Raw genomic sequence first — 17608 nt, 5'->3', positions numbered from 1 at the left:
AAGAACCCATAGACCATCGGGGCCTGGTGGTTGCGCAGCAGCAGCCTTCCCACCTGTTCAACACATAATGTAAGAATAAAGACACAAAATCGGTGACTTGTGATAGATCAGAAATATTATGATTGCATCACATTGATCCTATAACTTAACCCAAAACCTAAATCAAACAATTGCCTTGTAATTCTCATCTAATTAAGCATCCACTGCTTTACGCATATTCGAAAATAAACTCAATTTTTTTGAAGATCGTGGATAAACATATCGATAGATAGATCCATAAAGCCTCGTCAATGTTCTCACGTTACCCTAAAACCATCTTCTTAAGACCAAATGCGATTGAGCTCCTCAAAAAGTTCGCAAGTAAGGACTTTTCCTATCATGAGTTTCCTCCATGGCCATGAGACTAAATGCATCAACAATGTACGTATTGGGCTATTTATATCCAGTGGGCTTGTAACTTTGGGCCTGGCCCTTAATGAATATCCATTTACTGTTTCCCGTAAAAAAATATTTCAGAGCTGCGAGAACATAGTAAATCCCCTTGCTGTTTCGTCGATTAATAATCCCAATTTCATCACAATTCTCCATTCACAGCTTGCTTCACTCTCCGGTTTCCTATACAACCTCCCAAATTTCAAAGCCGATGGTTCTATAGCTAAGCCAGCAATGGAGTCTCCGTCTCCGTCTCCGACGCCGGAGTCGATATTTCTCGAAGACTTCGGTCAAAAGGTTGACCTCACGAGGCGAATCCGGGAGGTTCTACTCAACTATCCGGAGGGCACCACCGTGCTCAAAGAGCTGATTCAGAACGCTGACGATGCCGGCGCCACCACCGTCCGTCTCTGCCTCGACCGCCGCCTCCACGGTTCCGACTCGCTTCTGTCCAAGACATTGGCGCCCTGGCAGGGACCTTCGCTCTTGGCCTACAACGACGCCGTTTTCACCGAGGAGGATTTCGTCAGCATTTCGAGGATCGGAGGGAGCAGCAAGCACGGCCAGGCCTCGAAGACCGGCCGGTTCGGGTGAGTTTTTGGTTTCTTTTGCTCTACTCTGGTTGCTTTCTTTGATTAAATTAGGGTTTGAAGAGCTTGCTAGGTTTTAATTAGGTCAGGGATAGTAGAATTGGCGGGAAATAGATAATTGTGTACTGAGTTTGTTTGTTTTTTTAGGGTTGGATTCAACTCGGTGTACCATTTGACTGATTTGCCGTCGTTTGTGAGTGGGAAATATGTGGTGTTATTTGATCCCCAAGGCATTTTCCTTCCAAACGTTTCGGCTTCGAATCCCGGGAAGAGAATCGACTATGTTTCTTCTTCAGCCATTTCTGTATATAGAGACCAGTTCCTTCCTTACTGTGCTTTTGGCTGTGACATGAAGACACCGTTTTCCGGGACTCTATTCCGGTTCCCTTTGAGGAATGCCGAGCAGGCGGCGACCAGTAAGCTTTCCAGGCAAGAATATTCCGAAGACGACCTTAGTTCCTTGTTGGTTCAACTGTATGAGGAAGGTGTTTTCACATTACTTTTCCTCAAGAGTGTGTTGCGTGTCGAAATGTATGTGTGGGATGCCCAGGACTCTGAGCCAAGGAAGCTTTATTCCTGCTCAGTCAGTTCTGCGAGTGATGATATTGTTCGTCATCGGCAGGCAGTGTTGAGATTTCCCAAGTCGGTAAATTCTACAGAGTCTCAGGTGGACTGCTATTCAGTGGACTTTGTAAGGGAGGCATTGACAGGGACCCAAGCGGAGAAGAGGACAGATAGTTTTTATCTTGTACAAGCACTGGCATCCACATCCAGTAGGATTGGCAAATTTGCAGCTACTGCTTCTAAGGAATATGATATGCACTTGCTGCCGTGGGCATCAGTTGCTGCTTGCATCACAGATAATTCAGAACAGGTCAGTTGCCATAAGAAATTCGTCTATGCCTTTTCTAGTTGTTATGTTGTTTTCATCTGTGTAAGATCCAAATGAACTGATGCTAGTGAAATTTGATTTTAAACAGAACGATGCACTTAGGGCTGGTCAGGCATTCTGTTTCCTTCCGCTGCCTGTAAGAACTGGTTTGAGTGTACAAGTTAATGGTTACTTTGAGGTTTCGTCAAATCGTCGTGGCATCTGGTATGGGGCTGATATGGACAGAAGTGGGAAAATTCGTTCTGTCTGGAACAGGCTTCTTCTAGAAGATGTTGTGGCGCCTGCATTTACACAGCTTCTTCTTGGCATACGAGGACTGCTAGAGTCCAAGAAGCTGTACTATTCCTTATGGCCAAGCGGTTCTTTTGAAGAGCCATGGAATATTCTTGTTGAGCACATCTACAAAAACATCTCAATTGCTCCTGTATTGTATTCAGAAATTGAAGGTGGAAAATGGGTGTCACCAGTTGAAGCTTTTCTACATGATCAGGAAGTTACTAAGAGCAAGGAACTTGGTGAGGCCCTGATTGAGCTGGGAATGCCTATTGTTGGTTTGCCTAACAATTTATTTGACATGCTTTTGAAATATGCTTCCACTGTTAGGCAGAAGGTAGTCACTCCTGATACAGTACGTTGTTTCCTCAGGGAGTGCAGACTTCTTTCGTCTCTGGGTAAAGCTTACAAGCTTGTATTGTTGGAATATTGTCTTGAAGATTTGCTTGATGCTGATGTTGGGACACATGCTTGTAATCTGCCTTTGCTTCCATTGGCAAATGGTGAGTTTGGATTGTTGTCAGAAGCCTGGAAAGGAATTTCTTATTTCATTTGCAGTGATTTAGAATTCAGGCTGTCTCAACAAATATATGATAGAATAGTAGATCGGGATATTCCTATGAACTTACTGCATAGACTCTCTGCTATTGCGAAGTCCTCAAAGGCAAACCTTCTAATTTTCAATGTTCAGTACTTTCTTCAATTTTTTCCAAGATTCGTACCTGCTGACTGGAAGTATAAAAGCAAAGTTTGCTGGGACCCAGAGTCTTGTCATAATCATCCTACTTCTTCGTGGTTTATGCTGTTCTGGCAATATCTTCGGAATCAATGCGATAAGTTGTCTATTTTTAGTGAATGGCCTATACTGCCCTCTACTTCGGGTTATCTGTATAGAGCATCTAGAGAGTCTAAATTGATGAATGCAGAAAAACTTTCAGACAAGGTGCAAGGTGTACTTGTTAAAATTGGTTGCAAGATTCTGAACCCAAATTATGGAGTTGAACACTCCGATTTATTTCATTATGTTAGTGATGGTAATGCTACTGGCCTTGTCGAATCTATATATGACGCTGTCTCATTGAATTGTGGCACCATAGAAACATGTTTTCATAGTCTGGAAGCGGAAGAGAGGGATGAACTTCGTTGTTTTCTTCTTGACCCGAAGTGGTATTTTGGAGACTGTTTAAATGAGTCTGCCATACAGAATTGCAAGAGGCTGCCTATCTATAAAGTCTATGGTGGAGGATCTACTCAAAGTTTCCAATTTTCAGATCTTGAGAATCCGCGAAAGTACTTGCCACCATTGGACATTCCTGAGTGCTTCCTTGGAGCTGAGTTCCTTATTAGCTCAGATACTGAGCTGCAGATTCTGTTAAGATACTATGGTATTGAAAGAATGGGGAAGGCACACTTCTATAAGCAGCAGGTTTTGAATAGAGTTGGGGAGCTGCAACCTGAGGTAAGGAACAATATTGTTCTATCTATTATACAAAACCTACCCCAGCTGTGTATTGAGGACACATCATTCAGGGAATATTTGAGAAACTTGGAATTTCTCCCGACCCTAAGTGGTGCTCTTAGATGTCCTACTGCATTATATGATCCTCGTAATGAAGAATTATATGCATTATTAGATGATTCTGATAGTTTTCCCTATGGTCCATTCCAAGAGCCTGGAATTTTGGACATGCTGCAAGGTTTGGGCCTTAGAACATCTGTGACCCCTGAGACAATCATACAAAGTGCTCAACAGGTGGAACGATTAATGCATGAGGATCAGCAAAAGGCACATCTAAGGGGGAAAATTCTGCTGTCATACTTGGAAGTTAATGCAATGAAATGGATACCCAATCTAGCAAGTGGCGATCAAGGAACGGTGAACAGAATGTTGTCACGAGCTGGAACTGCATTCCGACCTCGTAACCTAAAATCTAATCTTGAGAAGTTCTGGAATGATCTTCGGCTGGTTTCTTGGTGTCCAGTTTTAGTTTCTGCCCCATTTCTAACTTTGCCATGGCCTGTTGTGTCATCCACAGTTGCCCCTCCAAAGCTTGTGAGATTGCAAGCAGACATGTGGCTTGTTTCAGCTAGCATGCGAATACTAGATGGGGAGTGCTCATCTACAGCTCTATCGTCTAGCCTTGGGTGGTCTTCTCCACCAGGTGGAAGTGTCATTGCAGCCCAACTACTGGAGCTTGGGAAAAACAATGAGATTGTGAATGATCAGGTTCTTCGGCAGGAGTTAGCTGTGGCAATGCCAAGGATATATTCAATTCTGGCAGGTTTGATTAATTCTGATGAGATGGACATAGTAAAGGCTGTTCTTGAAGGCAGCCGATGGATTTGGGTGGGAGATGGATTTGCAACTGTAGATGAGGTTGTCCTTAATGGTCCAATTCATCTGGCTCCTTATATACGTGTTATACCCGTTGATCTTGCAGTTTTCAAGGAATTATTTTTGGAGCTTGGAATTCGAGAATTCCTGAAGCCTACAGACTATGCCAATATTTTGTGTAGAATGGCTTTGAAGAAAGGATCTACTCCTCTTGACTCACAGGAAATCCGAGCAGCATTATTGGTTGTTCAGCATCTAGCTGAAGTTCAGATACACAACCAGAAAGTTAAAATTTATTTACCAGATGTGTCAGGCAGATTATATCCTGCCAGTGACTTAGTTTATAATGATGCCCCCTGGTTGCTTGGCTCAGAGGATCATGATAGCCCTTTTGGTGGTTCTTCTAATATGCCACTTAATGCAAGGAGAACAGTACAGAAATTTGTGCATGGGAACATATCAATTGATGTTGCAGAGAAGCTTGGTGTCTGCTCTCTACGTAGGATATTGCTGGCTGAGAGTGCTGATTCAATGAATTTGAGTTTATCTGGTGCTGCTGAAGCTTTTGGACAGCATGAAGCACTGACAACTAGACTTAAACACATACTTGAAATGTATGCAGATGGACCTGGAATTCTTTTTGAGCTGGTTCAAAATGCAGAGGATGCTGGAGCTTCTGAGGTGAACTTTCTCCTGGACAAAACTCAATATGGGACTTCTTCAGTACTTTCACCTGAAATGGCGGACTGGCAAGGTCCTGCATTGTACTGTTTCAATGACTCTGTATTTAGTCCGCAAGATCTTTATGCAATCTCACGGATTGGCCAGGAGAGCAAGCTAGAAAAACCTTTCGCGATAGGGAGGTTTGGACTGGGTTTTAATTGTGTGTACCATTTTACAGACATCCCCACATTTGTTTCTGGCGAAAACATTGTTATGTTTGATCCTCATGCCTGTAATTTGCCTGGGATCTCTCCCTCTCACCCTGGCCTAAGGATAAAATTTTCTGGAAGAAAGATTATGGAACAATTTCCTGATCAGTTTTCTCCCTTTTTACACTTTGGCTGTGACTTGCAGCATCCATTTCCTGGAACGCTTTTCCGGTTTCCACTTAGGAGTGCTAGTGCTGCTTCTCGAAGCCAGATTAAGAAAGAAGGATATGCACCAGAAGATGTCATGTCCCTATTTTTTTCCTTTTCAAAAGTTGTTTCTGAGACGTTGCTCTTTCTTCGTAATGTGAAAGTCATCTCTGTTTTTGTAAAGGAAGGAAGCGGACATGAAATGAAACTTTTACATCGTGTCAACAAGCATTCCAACAGTGAGCCTGGAATGGAACCCAATGCACAACAGGATGTGTTTAGTCTCTTTGATGGTAATCGGCACAATGGAATGGATAAAGAGCAATTCTTAAAGAAATTGAGAAATTCAGCAGATAAAGAGCTGCCCTTCAAGTGTCAGAAGGTTAAAATCACAGAAGAAAGCTCATCTGGTAATGTATCACACAGCTGGATAACTTCCGAGTGTATAGGTGGTGGACAGGCAAAGAAGAAGTTCCCAGTTTTCAGTGACAAGTCTCATACTTATTTCCCCTGGGCATGTGTTGCTGCATATTTACACTCTTCCAAGGTTGGCTTGCAAACAATTGATATCCCAGAGAGCAATGAGCCCTGTGCTGTTACTTCCAATTTATTTCAAGGCCCTCCAGGTCCCTCTGAAGATAGAAAAGATATTGAGGGCCGTGCTTTCTGTTTTCTACCGCTGCCAATTACGACTGGTCTTCCAGCACATGTTAATGCTTATTTCGAGTTATCATCAAATAGGAGGGACATCTGGTTTGGTAATGATATGGCTGGTGGTGGAAAAAAGCGCTCAGATTGGAATATGTACTTGCTTGAAGGAGTGGTTGCCCCTGCTTATGGGCATATGCTAGAGAAAATTGCACCTGAGATTGGTCCGTGTGATTTGTTCTTCTCACTTTGGCCTAAGACAAGAGGATTAGAACCTTGGGCCTTAGTGGTGAGGGAACTATATACTTTTATTGCTGATTGTGGCCTTCATGTATTATATACTAAAGCTCGAGGAGGCCAGTGGATCTCAACCAAACAAGCTATATTTCCTGACTTTACTTTTGACAAGGTAGATGAGCTTATTGAAGCATTATCAGATGCTGGTCTACCTCTGGTCACTGTTTCCAAGCCAATTGTTGAGAGATTTCAGGATGTTTGCCCCGCCTTGCATTTTTTGACACCACAGTTGTTGAAGACTTTGTTAATTCGAAGGAAACGGGAATTTAAAGATAGAAACACAATGATATTGGCCCTTGAATATTGTCTACTTGACTTGAAGATGCCTGTTCAATCTGCTGGTTTGTATGGTTTGCCTTTATTACCCCTTGTTGATGGTTCATTTACCATAATTGACAAAAATGGAATCGGGGAAAGAATATATATTGCGCGAGGGGATGAGTATGATCTTCTCAAGGATTCGGTTCCAAATCTACTTGTAGATTCCGCAATTCCTGAAGGAGTTTACGAGAAGTTGTGCTACATAGCCCAAAGCGAGGCCTCCAATATTTCTTTTCTTTCATGTCATTTACTGGAGAAACTCTTTTTAAGAATACTTCCTGCAGAGTGGCATCATGCCAAACAGGTGACATGGGCTCCTGGTCAGCAAGGACAACCGAGTGTAGAGTGGGTAAGAGTTCTCTGGAGCTATTTGAGGTCATCATGTGATGACTTGTCACTGTTCTCTAAATGGCCAATTTTGCCTGTTGGTAACAGTTGTCTTGTGCAACTAGTTGACAATTCAAGCATAATCAAGGATGATGGGTGGAGTGAGAACATGTCAGCTTTGTTGCTGAAAATAGGATGTGTTTTCCTGAGGCATGATCTCGCTGTAGATCATCCCCAGTTGAAAAGATTTGTGCAGTTGCCAACAGCAATTGGCTTATTAAATGCGTTTCTGGCAGTTGCAGGTAAGCTAGAGAACATTGAGGGGCTTTTTATTGATGCAACAGAAGGAGAGTTACATGAACTTCGGAGTTTCATTCTTCAGTCCAAGTGGTTTATCGAAGAGAAAATGGAAGATGAGCATATTGATGTCTTGAAGCACCTTCCTATGTTTGAGTCATATAAGAGCAGAAAGTTTGTAAGTTTGAGTAACCCTGTCAAATTGCTTAAACCTGGTGATATTCAGGAGGATTTTCTGAATGATGACTTTGTACGAACCGAATCCGAGAAAGAAAAAATTATTTTGAGAAGATATTTAGAGATAGAAGAACCCTCCAGGATGGAATTCTACAGAGATCATGTGCTTAACCGTATGTCAAAATTCCTTTCAGACCAGGGTTCTCTTACAGCCATTCTCCATGGAGTGCAGGTTTTAGTTGAAGAGGATAATTCTTTGAAATCTGCAATTTCCGAAATACCTTTCGTTTTGGCAGCTGATGGATCTTGGCAGAAGCCTTCGCGGTATAACTTCTCATGGCCTCTCTATATTGTTTATTTTTATTTTTTTGGTAGTATGGAGCTTGGATGGTGTCTTAGTCTGTTAATTACATTAGTCACAAAAAGCAGATAGTAGATTTAGGAAAAATACATATGGTGTTCAATTTATTATATGTCTTCTTCTCTGCTTTTGGTATGTGTTTTTCTTTTACAATTACGGTTGACATTCTGGTACTTTTGATGTTCATACCTCAACGTTTAGCATGCTATTATATTTTTTTCACCTCAAGGTTTGTGCATATAAGCAACCTCAATTCAACTATATGCTTGCTATAATCAAATTTAAATACTTGAGCCTTTGTAACAGTAACAAATAAAGATAAGGCCACTCATTGATGCAAACTGCTTTTACCAGAATGTCCTACATTTACGATCTTCCTTCAATTACTTTTCTGAAAGGATATAAAGCTGTTTAAATCTATTATATTTTCACAGGCTCTATGATCCTAGAGTCACTGCTTTAACAAAGGTGCTACACAGAGAAGTCTTTTTTCCTTCTGATAAGTTCTCAGATATGGAAACTCTGGAGATATTGAATACACTTGGTCTCCGAAAAACTCTGGGATATTCTGGTTTGATTGATTGTGCTAGATCAGTTTCATTGCTGCATTTTTCAAGGGATTCAGAGACACTAAGTTATGGGAGAAAGTTACTTGTTTGTTTAGATGCTCTATCATGTAAGCTGTCTACTATGGAAGAGGGAAATCTTGATGAGTCGACCAATGCTGTTTTCCCAAACAACACTCGAACGGAGGATGCTGATGTGATTTACGTTGAGTCTCCCAACAGCAATGAGAACGTAAATGTAGATGATCCGGACATAAATTCTTTTGTTGACGAGTTGATTGGTGACAAACCAGAAGAGGACTTTTGGACTGAAATGAGGGCTATTGCTTGGTGTCCTGTATGTGTCGATCCACCTCTCAAAGGAATCCCATGGTTGAAATCCAGTAACCAGGTAGCATCACCGAGCAACGTGAGACCTAAATCCCAGATGTTTGTGGTTTCCTGCTCGATGCATATACTAGATGGTGTATGCCACTCGACATACCTGCAAAAAAAGCTTGGCTGGATGGATCCGCCGAACATAAATGTTTTGTCCAGGCAGTTGGTCGAGCTACCTAAGCTGTATTTCCAGCTGAAATCACATTCAGATGACATAAAAGATGCTGATGCTGCACTTAGTGAGGGAATCCCATCACTCTATTCAAAATTGCAAGAATATATTGGCACTGATGAATTTTCGGAGCTAAAGTCAGCTTTACATGGTGTTTCCTGGATTTGGATTGGGGATAACTTTGTAGCTCCAAATGCGCTTGCATTTGATTCGCCTGTGAAGTTTACTCCATACTTGTATGTTGTCCCATCGGAATTATCAGAATTCAGAGATTTGCTTATAAAGCTAGGCGTACGAATTAGTTTTGATGTTTCGGACTATTTGCATGTCTTGCAACGCCTGCAGATTGATGTGAAAGGATTCCCACTCTCAACAGATCAGTTAAATTTTGCGCATTGTGTCCTTGATGCTGTAGCAGACTGTTCCTCTGAGAAACCACCATTTGAAGTTTCTAACACTCCAATTTTAATTCCAGATTTTTCTGGAGTTCTGATGGATGCTGGCGATCTTGTGTATAATGATGCACCATGGATGGAACACAATACTCTTGGGGGGAAACATTTTGTACATCCAACTATCAGCAATGATCTGGCAAATAGATTAGGGGTACAATCACTTCGTAGCCTCTCTTTAGTTGATGATGAAATGACTAAAGATATTCCGTGCATGGACTTTGCTAAAATAAAAGACCTTTTAGCTTCGTATGGGGACAATGACTTGTTATTGTTCGACCTGCTTGAGTTGGCAGATTGTTGCAAAGCCAATAAGTTGCACCTGATCTTTGACAAGAGGGAACATCCTCGGCAGTCTTTGCTGCAACACAATATGGGTAAATCAATTTTCTGTGAACTTTTGTTTTTCTAAATATGTCTTGTATTGGAATGTCTTGTATTGGATAATTCAATAAACTTTTGGCCTTGTAACTATTAATAACATTTCTAACCTAAGTTGAGACACTTTATTTATGGAAGGTTACATCATACCTAGGTCAAAGCATCACTTGCAAGGATTCTTGCCATGAACTTGGGCTTTATTCTAATTTTGTTGACAAACATGTGATTGTGTAGGGGAATTTCAAGGGCCTGCCTTATTAGCTGTCCTGGAAGGAGCTAGCTTGAGTAGAGAGGAAGTCAGTAGTCTCCAATTTCTACCTCCATGGAGACTAAGGGGTGCTACTGTGAACTATGGTTTGGCTTTGCTTAGCTGCTATTTTGTCTGTGATGTCCTTTCTGTTGTTTCTGGTGGCTACTATTATATGTTCGATCCCCGTGGTTCAGTCCTTGCTGCACCTTCAACTTGTACTCCTGCGGCAAAAATGTTTTCTCTGACCGGTAATTATTCATTGATCATTCCTTCTTTTAAGTTGTTTATGCTGTATGATGTGCCCAACATATTCAGGTTTATCCGTATCTGCACTTTTATCATAACCTTTATGATCAGATCAATGTGTTTTTAGCTCTTTTATTCATTGCTAAATCAATGTTTTCTAGCTGCACTATTGTTTTATCTTCTGCTGAGTAGATTTGACTAGTCAACTTCATTAATGCTTGATTTCAGGTACAAATTTAACTGATCGGTTCCGTGATCAATTTAATCCTATGCTGATTGACCATAGTAGGCCATGGCCGTCATTGGATTCTACTATTATTCGCATGCCTCTATCATCTGAATGTTTGAATAATGAACTTGAGTTTGGATTAAGGAAAGTAAAGCAGATTACTGAGAAATTTTTGGAGCATTCTTCTAGATCACTTATATTCTTGAAGTCAGTAATGCAGGTATGTTAGTGCACTAGTTTTTTTTTTTTTTTTTTTTTTTTTTGCCAATGTATTTTTATACAGCCTTTCACATATAATAATGTTATGGATGATCAGGTGTCAATCTCTACATGGGAGGAAGGAAGTGCACAGCCATGCCATGACTATTCAGTTAGCATTGACGCATCATCTGCTATCATGAGGAATCCGTTTTCGGAAAAGAAATGGAGGAAGTTCCAAATATCTCGGTTATTTAATAGCTCCAATGCTGCAACCAAATTGCAAGTAATTGATGTGAACTTGAAACGAGGGGAAGCAAGAGTTGTTGATCGATGGCTTGTTGCACTCAGCCTGGGATCTGGGCAAACAAGAAATATGGCTCTTGATAGGTATGACATACAGAAAGTTAGATATATATACACCTTTTTTATTTTTATTTTTTATTTTTATTTTTTATAATCTTTTTCTGCAGTCTCCATTACAAATGTAGAAGTATGTTTGACATCCACTTATTTCTTTGCAGGCGATATCTGGCATACAACCTGACACCTGTCGCTGGAGTTGCAGCACATATTTCCCGAGATGGCTATCCTGTTGATGTTTGTCTAACGAGCTCTATCATGTCCCCCCTTCCTTTGTCTGGTGGTATAAATATACCTGTTACTGTTCTTGGATGCTTCTTGGTTTGTCACAATGGAGGTCGTTCTCTCTTTAATTATCAAGACAAAGAAGCTTCCTCAGCAGAGGCACGGGTTGATGCTGGAAATCTATTAATGGAAGCTTGGAACAAAGAGCTGATGTCATGTGTTCGTGATTCCTACATTGAATTGATATTGGAAATCCAGAGATTAAGAATAGATCCTTCTAGTTCCACAACTGAATCAAGTGCTGGTCTTGCAGTCAGCCTGTCTTTGAAGGGCTACGGAGATCAAATTTATTCCTTTTGGCCGAGGTCCAACAGGCATAATTTGGCCAAACAACCAGGAGATGGCAGTATACCTTCAATTGAAGTGCTTAAATCAGATTGGGAATGTGTAATTGAACAGGTGATAAGTCCTTTTTATGCTCGTATAGTTGACCTTCCTGTGTGGCAGCTTTACTCAGGAAATTTTGCCAAGGCTGAAGAGGGTATGTTTCTTTCACAACCTGGACATGGGGTGGGTGGGAATTTACTTCCGGCTACAGTCTGCAGCTTTGTAAAGGAGCACTACCCAGTGTTCTCAGTACCTTGGGAGTTGGTGACCGAAATCCAAGCCCTGGGAATTACAGTTCGGGAAGTGAAACCAAAGATGGTACGGAATCTGTTAAGAGTTTCTTCATCATCAATTGTTCTCCGATCAGTTGATATGTATGCAGATGTGCTTGAGTACTGCTTGTCTGATATTGAGATTGGAGATTCATTCAATTCAGCTGGAAATTCCCTGACAGTTGACCACAATAACACTAGAGGGGATCGCCAAGTTGCTGGTGGGAGTTCTGCTTCCCAGTCATCTACTAATTTGCACACCTATCCAGCATCATCTACACAGAATGCTGCCAGTTCAGGAGATGCAATTGAGATGGTGACAAGTTTGGGCAAGGCTTTATTTGATTTTGGCCGTGGAGTCGTGGTGGATATTGGTAGGTCTGGGGGGCCCTTGGTTCAGAGGAACATGGTTGCAGGTAGTGGTAACAGCATCTATGGAGATGGAGACCTGAATCTTCTATCAATAGCAGCTGAGCTCAAAGGTTTGCCATGTCCAACTGCAGCAAACCGTTTAACTAAGTTGGGGTTTACTGAACTTTGGGTTGGGAATACAGAGCAGCAGGCATTGATGGCTTCCTTGGCTGAAAAGTTTGTTCACCCTAAAGTATTGGATAGACCGATCCTCGCTGATATATTTTCAAATGGTGTGCTACAATCATTACTAAAACTGCAAAGTTTCTCTCTTCATTTACTGGCCAGTCATATGAAGCTAGTTTTTCATGCGAACTGGGCGAGTTATGTAATGGGCTCAAACATGGTTCCTTGGTTTTCATGGGAGAATAATAAATCAAGCTCCAGTGGTGAAGGTGGCCCTTCCCCTGAATGGATACGACTCTTTTGGAAGAATTTCAACGGCTCTTCAGAAGATCTTTTGCTTTTTTCTGATTGGCCTCTAATTCCGGCTTTTCTTGGTCGGCCAATATTATGCCGTGTTAGGGAGCGGGACTTGGTCTTCATTCCACCCCTTCTTATTGATCCAACTTCAGAAGAAAATGCTTCAGAAACTAGTGCAACTGGAAGCAATCATATGCCTGAATCCGAAACAATTCAATCATACATTTCAGCTTTTGAAGTAACTAAAAACCAACACCCGTGGTTGTTGTCACTTCTGAACCACTGCAACATACCTATATTTGATATAGGTTTCTTACACTGTGCTGCCCCAAGCAACTGCTTCCCTCCCCCTGAAAAATCATTAGGGCAAGTTATTGCGTCTAAGATGGTTGCGGCTAAAACTGCTGGCTATTTCTCCGAAGTCACTTCCCTTTCAGCTCCAAATTGTGATGCGCTTTTTGCACTTTTTGCTAATGATTTCTTGTCTAATGGCTCTAATTACAGAAGGGAAGAACTTGAAGTTTTGCGCTCACTTCCTATTTATAAAACAGTTGTGGGTTCTTATACACGATTGATCAGTGATGATCTGTGTATGATCTCCACAACTTCATTCCTCAAGCCCTTTGATGAACGTTGTCTTTCCTATACCACTGATTCAGTTGAATTTACATTACTTAGAGCACTTGGAGTCCAAGAATTGCATGATCAACAGATTTTAGTCAGATTTGGGTTGCCTGGGTTTGAAGGTAAGCCTGAACCTGAAAAGGAAGATATATTGATATATCTTTACACAAATTGGCAAGACCTCCAAATGGATACCGCTGTAGTTGAAGCTTTAAAGGAGACAAAGTTTGTAAGGAATGCTGATGAGTTTTGCACAGATCTGTATAGGCCCAAGGATTTGTTTGATCCTGGTGATGCTTTATTAACATCTGTCTTCTCTGGTGAGAGGAAAAAGTTTCCTGGAGAAAGGTTTTTTGCTGATCGGTGGCTTCGAATTTTAAGGAAAACTGGCCTGCAAACTGCAATAGAATCAGATGTAATACTTGAATGTGCCAAAAGAGTGGATTTTCTTGGAAGTGAATGCATGAGATCCAGAGATTTGGATGATTTTGACGACCTAACCAACTCTCAGAGTGAAGTTTCTATGGAAGTATGGACGTTGGCTGGATCTGTTATTGAAGCAATTTTCTCGAACTTTGCTGTCCTCTACAGCAACAACTTCTGTGATCTTCTTGGAAAGATTAAATGCATACCTGCTGAATTTGGTTTTCCAAATGTTGCTGGAAAAAAAGGTGGCAAGAGAGTGCTCGCTTCATATAGCGAAGCTATTCTGCTAAAGGATTGGCCTTTGGCTTGGAGCTGTGCTCCCATTCTTTCGAGACAAAATGTTGTTCCTCCCGATTACTCCTGGGGTTCCCTCCAGCTTAGGAGCCCTCCAGCTTTTCCTACAGTAATAAAGCACTTGCAGGTAACTCTTCTAGTCTTTTTTAGTTTTACCGAGGATGATGATTCTTGTGCTAAAATCGTAAAATAATCGTGCCTCAGATTATTGGGAGAAATGGTGGTGAAGACACACTTGCTCATTGGCCAACTGTGTCTGGTATGATGACTGTTGATGACGCTTCTTGTGAGGTGTTAAAGTACCTGGATAAGATTTGGAATTCTCTCTCTTCTTCAGGTAGAATCCTCATGCTTTGCTTGCAAACTCCATTTCAGATATGTGGACTAGCTGAGAAATATTTTGGTACCACTAAGGCTCCTGATATATTTTGGTATTTGAAATAGATTCCTCATAATATATTTTTCTATGCAGATATAACGGACTTGCAAAGAGTACCATTTATACCTGCTGCAAATGGCACACGCCTTGTGACTGCAAACCTTCTTTTTGCCCGCCTAACAATTAACTTATCCCCATTTGCATTTGAACTTCCGTCTTCATATCTTCCCTTTTTGAAGATTTTAAAAGATTTGGGACTTCAGGACATGCTATCCATTGCCTCTGCAAGGGATCTTCTCTTGAATCTTCAGAAAACCTGTGGATATCAACGTCTAAATCCAAATGAACTCCGTGCTGTGCTAGAAATTTTGTATTTTATCTGTGATGGAGCTACTGCAGATGACATGTCCAATGGGCCCAATTGGAAATCAGCAGCAATCGTCCCTGATGATAGCTGCAGACTAGTTCATGCGAATTCCTGTGCGTATATTGATTCCCATGGATCCCGTTTTGTAAAGCGCATTAACCCTTCCAGGTTAAGATTTATTCACCCAGATCTTCCAGAGAGATTTTGTACTGTTCTGGGGATAAAGAAGCTGTCTGATGTAGTCATAGAGGTAGCATGATCTTCTTAACTTAATTTCTTAAAATTTTCTTGCTTTGTTTTGGCAAAACTGCTGTTGTTTTAATATTATGCAAAATCTGCTGTATGGATGTAGGAATTAGATCATGAGGAACATGTGGAATTTTTGGATCATATAGCATCAGTTCCAATTGTAGCCATCCGAGAGAAACTGTTGAGCAAGTCACTTCAGAGTGCTGTATGGACGGTTGTGAACAGCATGGCTAGTTACATTCCTGCAATTAAGCATTTAACTCTGGATACCGTACAAAACTTATTAGAATCTGTTGCAGAAAAGTTGCAGTTTGTTAAGTGCCTCCATACCCGCTTTTTGCTCCTCCCACATTCTGTAGACATTACCCATGCTGCTAAGGAATCCATCATCCCAGAGTGGGTTAATGGATCCATGCATCAGACACTTTACTTCATTAACCGGACTAATACCTGTATATTAGTTTCTGAACCACCACCGTATATTTCTGTTTTTGATGTTATCGCAATTGTTGTGAGTCTGGTCTTAGGGTCCCCCACTCCATTACCTATTGGATCTTTATTCATCTGTCCTGGAGGCTCTGAAACTGCAATCATTGATCTTTTGAAGCTTTGTTCTGACAAGCAAGAAATGGAAGCCACCAGTGGAAGCAATGGATTGGTAGGTAAAGAACTGTTACCCCAAGATGTTCATCAAGTACAGTTTCATCCATTAAGACCATTTTACGCTGGAGAGATAGTGGCATGGCGGTCTCAGAATGGAGAAAAGCTCAAATATGGTAGAGTTCCGGAGGATGTTCGACCATCAGCTGGCCAAGCATTATATAGATTCAAGGTGGAGACTTCACTGGGTTTGATGCAGCCTCTTCTATCTTCTCATGTCTTTTCGTTCAAAAGTGTAGCAATGGGAAGTGAGAGTTTACCAATGTCTATGGATGATGCTCATACAATGGATCATAGCAGAACTCGTATAGACATGCCAGAAACTTCTGGAAGTGGCAAATCAAGAGCTTCTCAGGTATGTACCCCTCTGTTGGCATACTGTTCCTTTCTTTTAAGTTTTTAAGCTTTCTTTTTATACGGATGATCCTGCAATACTTGATCCTTTCAAATCTTGGAAAACTCTACCACTATTTCAAGAGCCATATACCCTTGAGTGACAGTAGTTAACTTCAAATGAGGATCATCACCTACTTTTCCTCTCTTTGTTTCCCGGTTTGGTTTCTTTGCTTTCTCTCTAGTGTTTTGCTTTTGTTTTTCTTATGTTTGCATGAGGTCCTGATCTTTAATCTGTAGGATAAAAAAGTTAGTTTTTGTCCTTTGTTTTTACCATCATGGTTTACTTGTTGGGTGGATTGGAAGACACTTTAACTCCAGTTTGTTTTCCAACTCTCATCCAATGTCAAATTGGTTGGATTTTCGTAAGCATTAAACTCAAATTGGTTTCTTTGGGCAGCCACAAGCTGGCAAAGACCTGCAGTATGGCCTTGTATCACCTGCAGAACTCGTGCAAGCAGTACAAGAGATGCTCTCTGCTGCTGGAATTTATATGGATGTGGAGAAGCAGTCCCTACTGCAAAAAACATTAACGCTGCAAGAACAATTGAAAGAGTCGCAGACTTCACTTCTGCTTGAACAGGTTTGTGACAACGGCTTAAGCACGTCTTTGCTCTACTACAGCATATCATGTTTGCTAAAATGCATCTGTATTTTAGGTCTCATGAAAGTGGCACCGGTTTCAAAATAGTAATAATAAGAGACTGAATGCCGAGGCTTATTTGCTATTTCATACCACAATCATATTCTTTCGACGTTCTAGGAAATCCTCTTTTTCATATTATTGAACTAATTTGCAGGAAAAGGCTGATGCTGCTGCAAAAGAAGCTGATACAGCAAAAGCAGCTTGGGTCTGTAGGGTCTGCTTGAGTGCTGAAGTTGACATAACAATAGTTCCTTGTGGTCATGTACTTTGCCGGAGGTGTTCTTCTGCTGTTTCTAGGTGTCCATTTTGTCGGCTCCAGGTCTCAAAAACTCTGAGAATTTTTCGGCCATAAGAATCCCAGGTTATCCAGTGTTCTGTTCATAATTTTCAGTTTTAGGTTAGCGGTACAATTTTTTATTTTTTTTATTTTTGTACATAACGCTAGTCTGTATAGTTTTCGTGCATATCATACACATTGAAAATTGACAACTAATGCGACAAAAAAGAATGAAAGAACAAGCGAAAGATGGTAAATAAAACTTAACATGACTTCTCATTTATTGATAGACAAGCAGGATACAAACATAT

General features: G+C 41.0%; 1 protein-coding gene across 1 annotated transcript; it reads left to right on the top strand.

The window, feature by feature from the left end:
• Window positions 1–666: 666 nt before the first annotated feature.
• Window positions 667–17528, top strand: LOC101292500 (sacsin-like). The gene is made up of 14 exons (XM_004297696.1): window positions 667–1022; window positions 1170–1896; window positions 2003–7992; window positions 8464–9974; window positions 10213–10476; window positions 10703–10923; window positions 11020–11291; window positions 11426–13711; window positions 13874–14453; window positions 14531–14663; window positions 14799–15322; window positions 15425–16340; window positions 16782–16957; window positions 17175–17528. The coding sequence occupies exons 1-14, from the start codon at window positions 667–669 to the stop codon at window positions 17370–17372; spliced, it is 14154 nt and encodes a 4717-aa protein (XP_004297744.1). The 3' UTR covers window positions 17373–17528.
• Window positions 17529–17608: the final 80 nt, after the last annotated feature.

The sequence above is a fragment of the Fragaria vesca genome, linkage group LG4 (genome assembly GCF_000184155.1).
Source record: "Fragaria vesca subsp. vesca linkage group LG4, FraVesHawaii_1.0, whole genome shotgun sequence".
Classification (NCBI taxonomy): domain Eukaryota; kingdom Viridiplantae; phylum Streptophyta; class Magnoliopsida; order Rosales; family Rosaceae; genus Fragaria; species Fragaria vesca.
Note: the sequence above shows the minus strand (reverse complement) of the source record. Positions and strands in the feature narration are given on the sequence as shown.

Bases quoted from the DNA above. Each gene is read 5' to 3' on its own strand.
- LOC101292500 (XM_004297696.1), top strand. From the start codon at position 667: ATGGAGTCTCCGTCTCCGTCTCCGACGCCGGAGTCGATATTTCTCGAA. The intron at 10,477-10,702 runs GTAATTATTCAT...GCTTGATTTCAG, and splicing joins AAAAATGTTTTCTCTGACCG to GTACAAATTTAACTGATCGG. The intron at 11,292-11,425 runs GTATGACATACA...ATTTCTTTGCAG, and splicing joins AGAAATATGGCTCTTGATAG to GCGATATCTGGCATACAACC.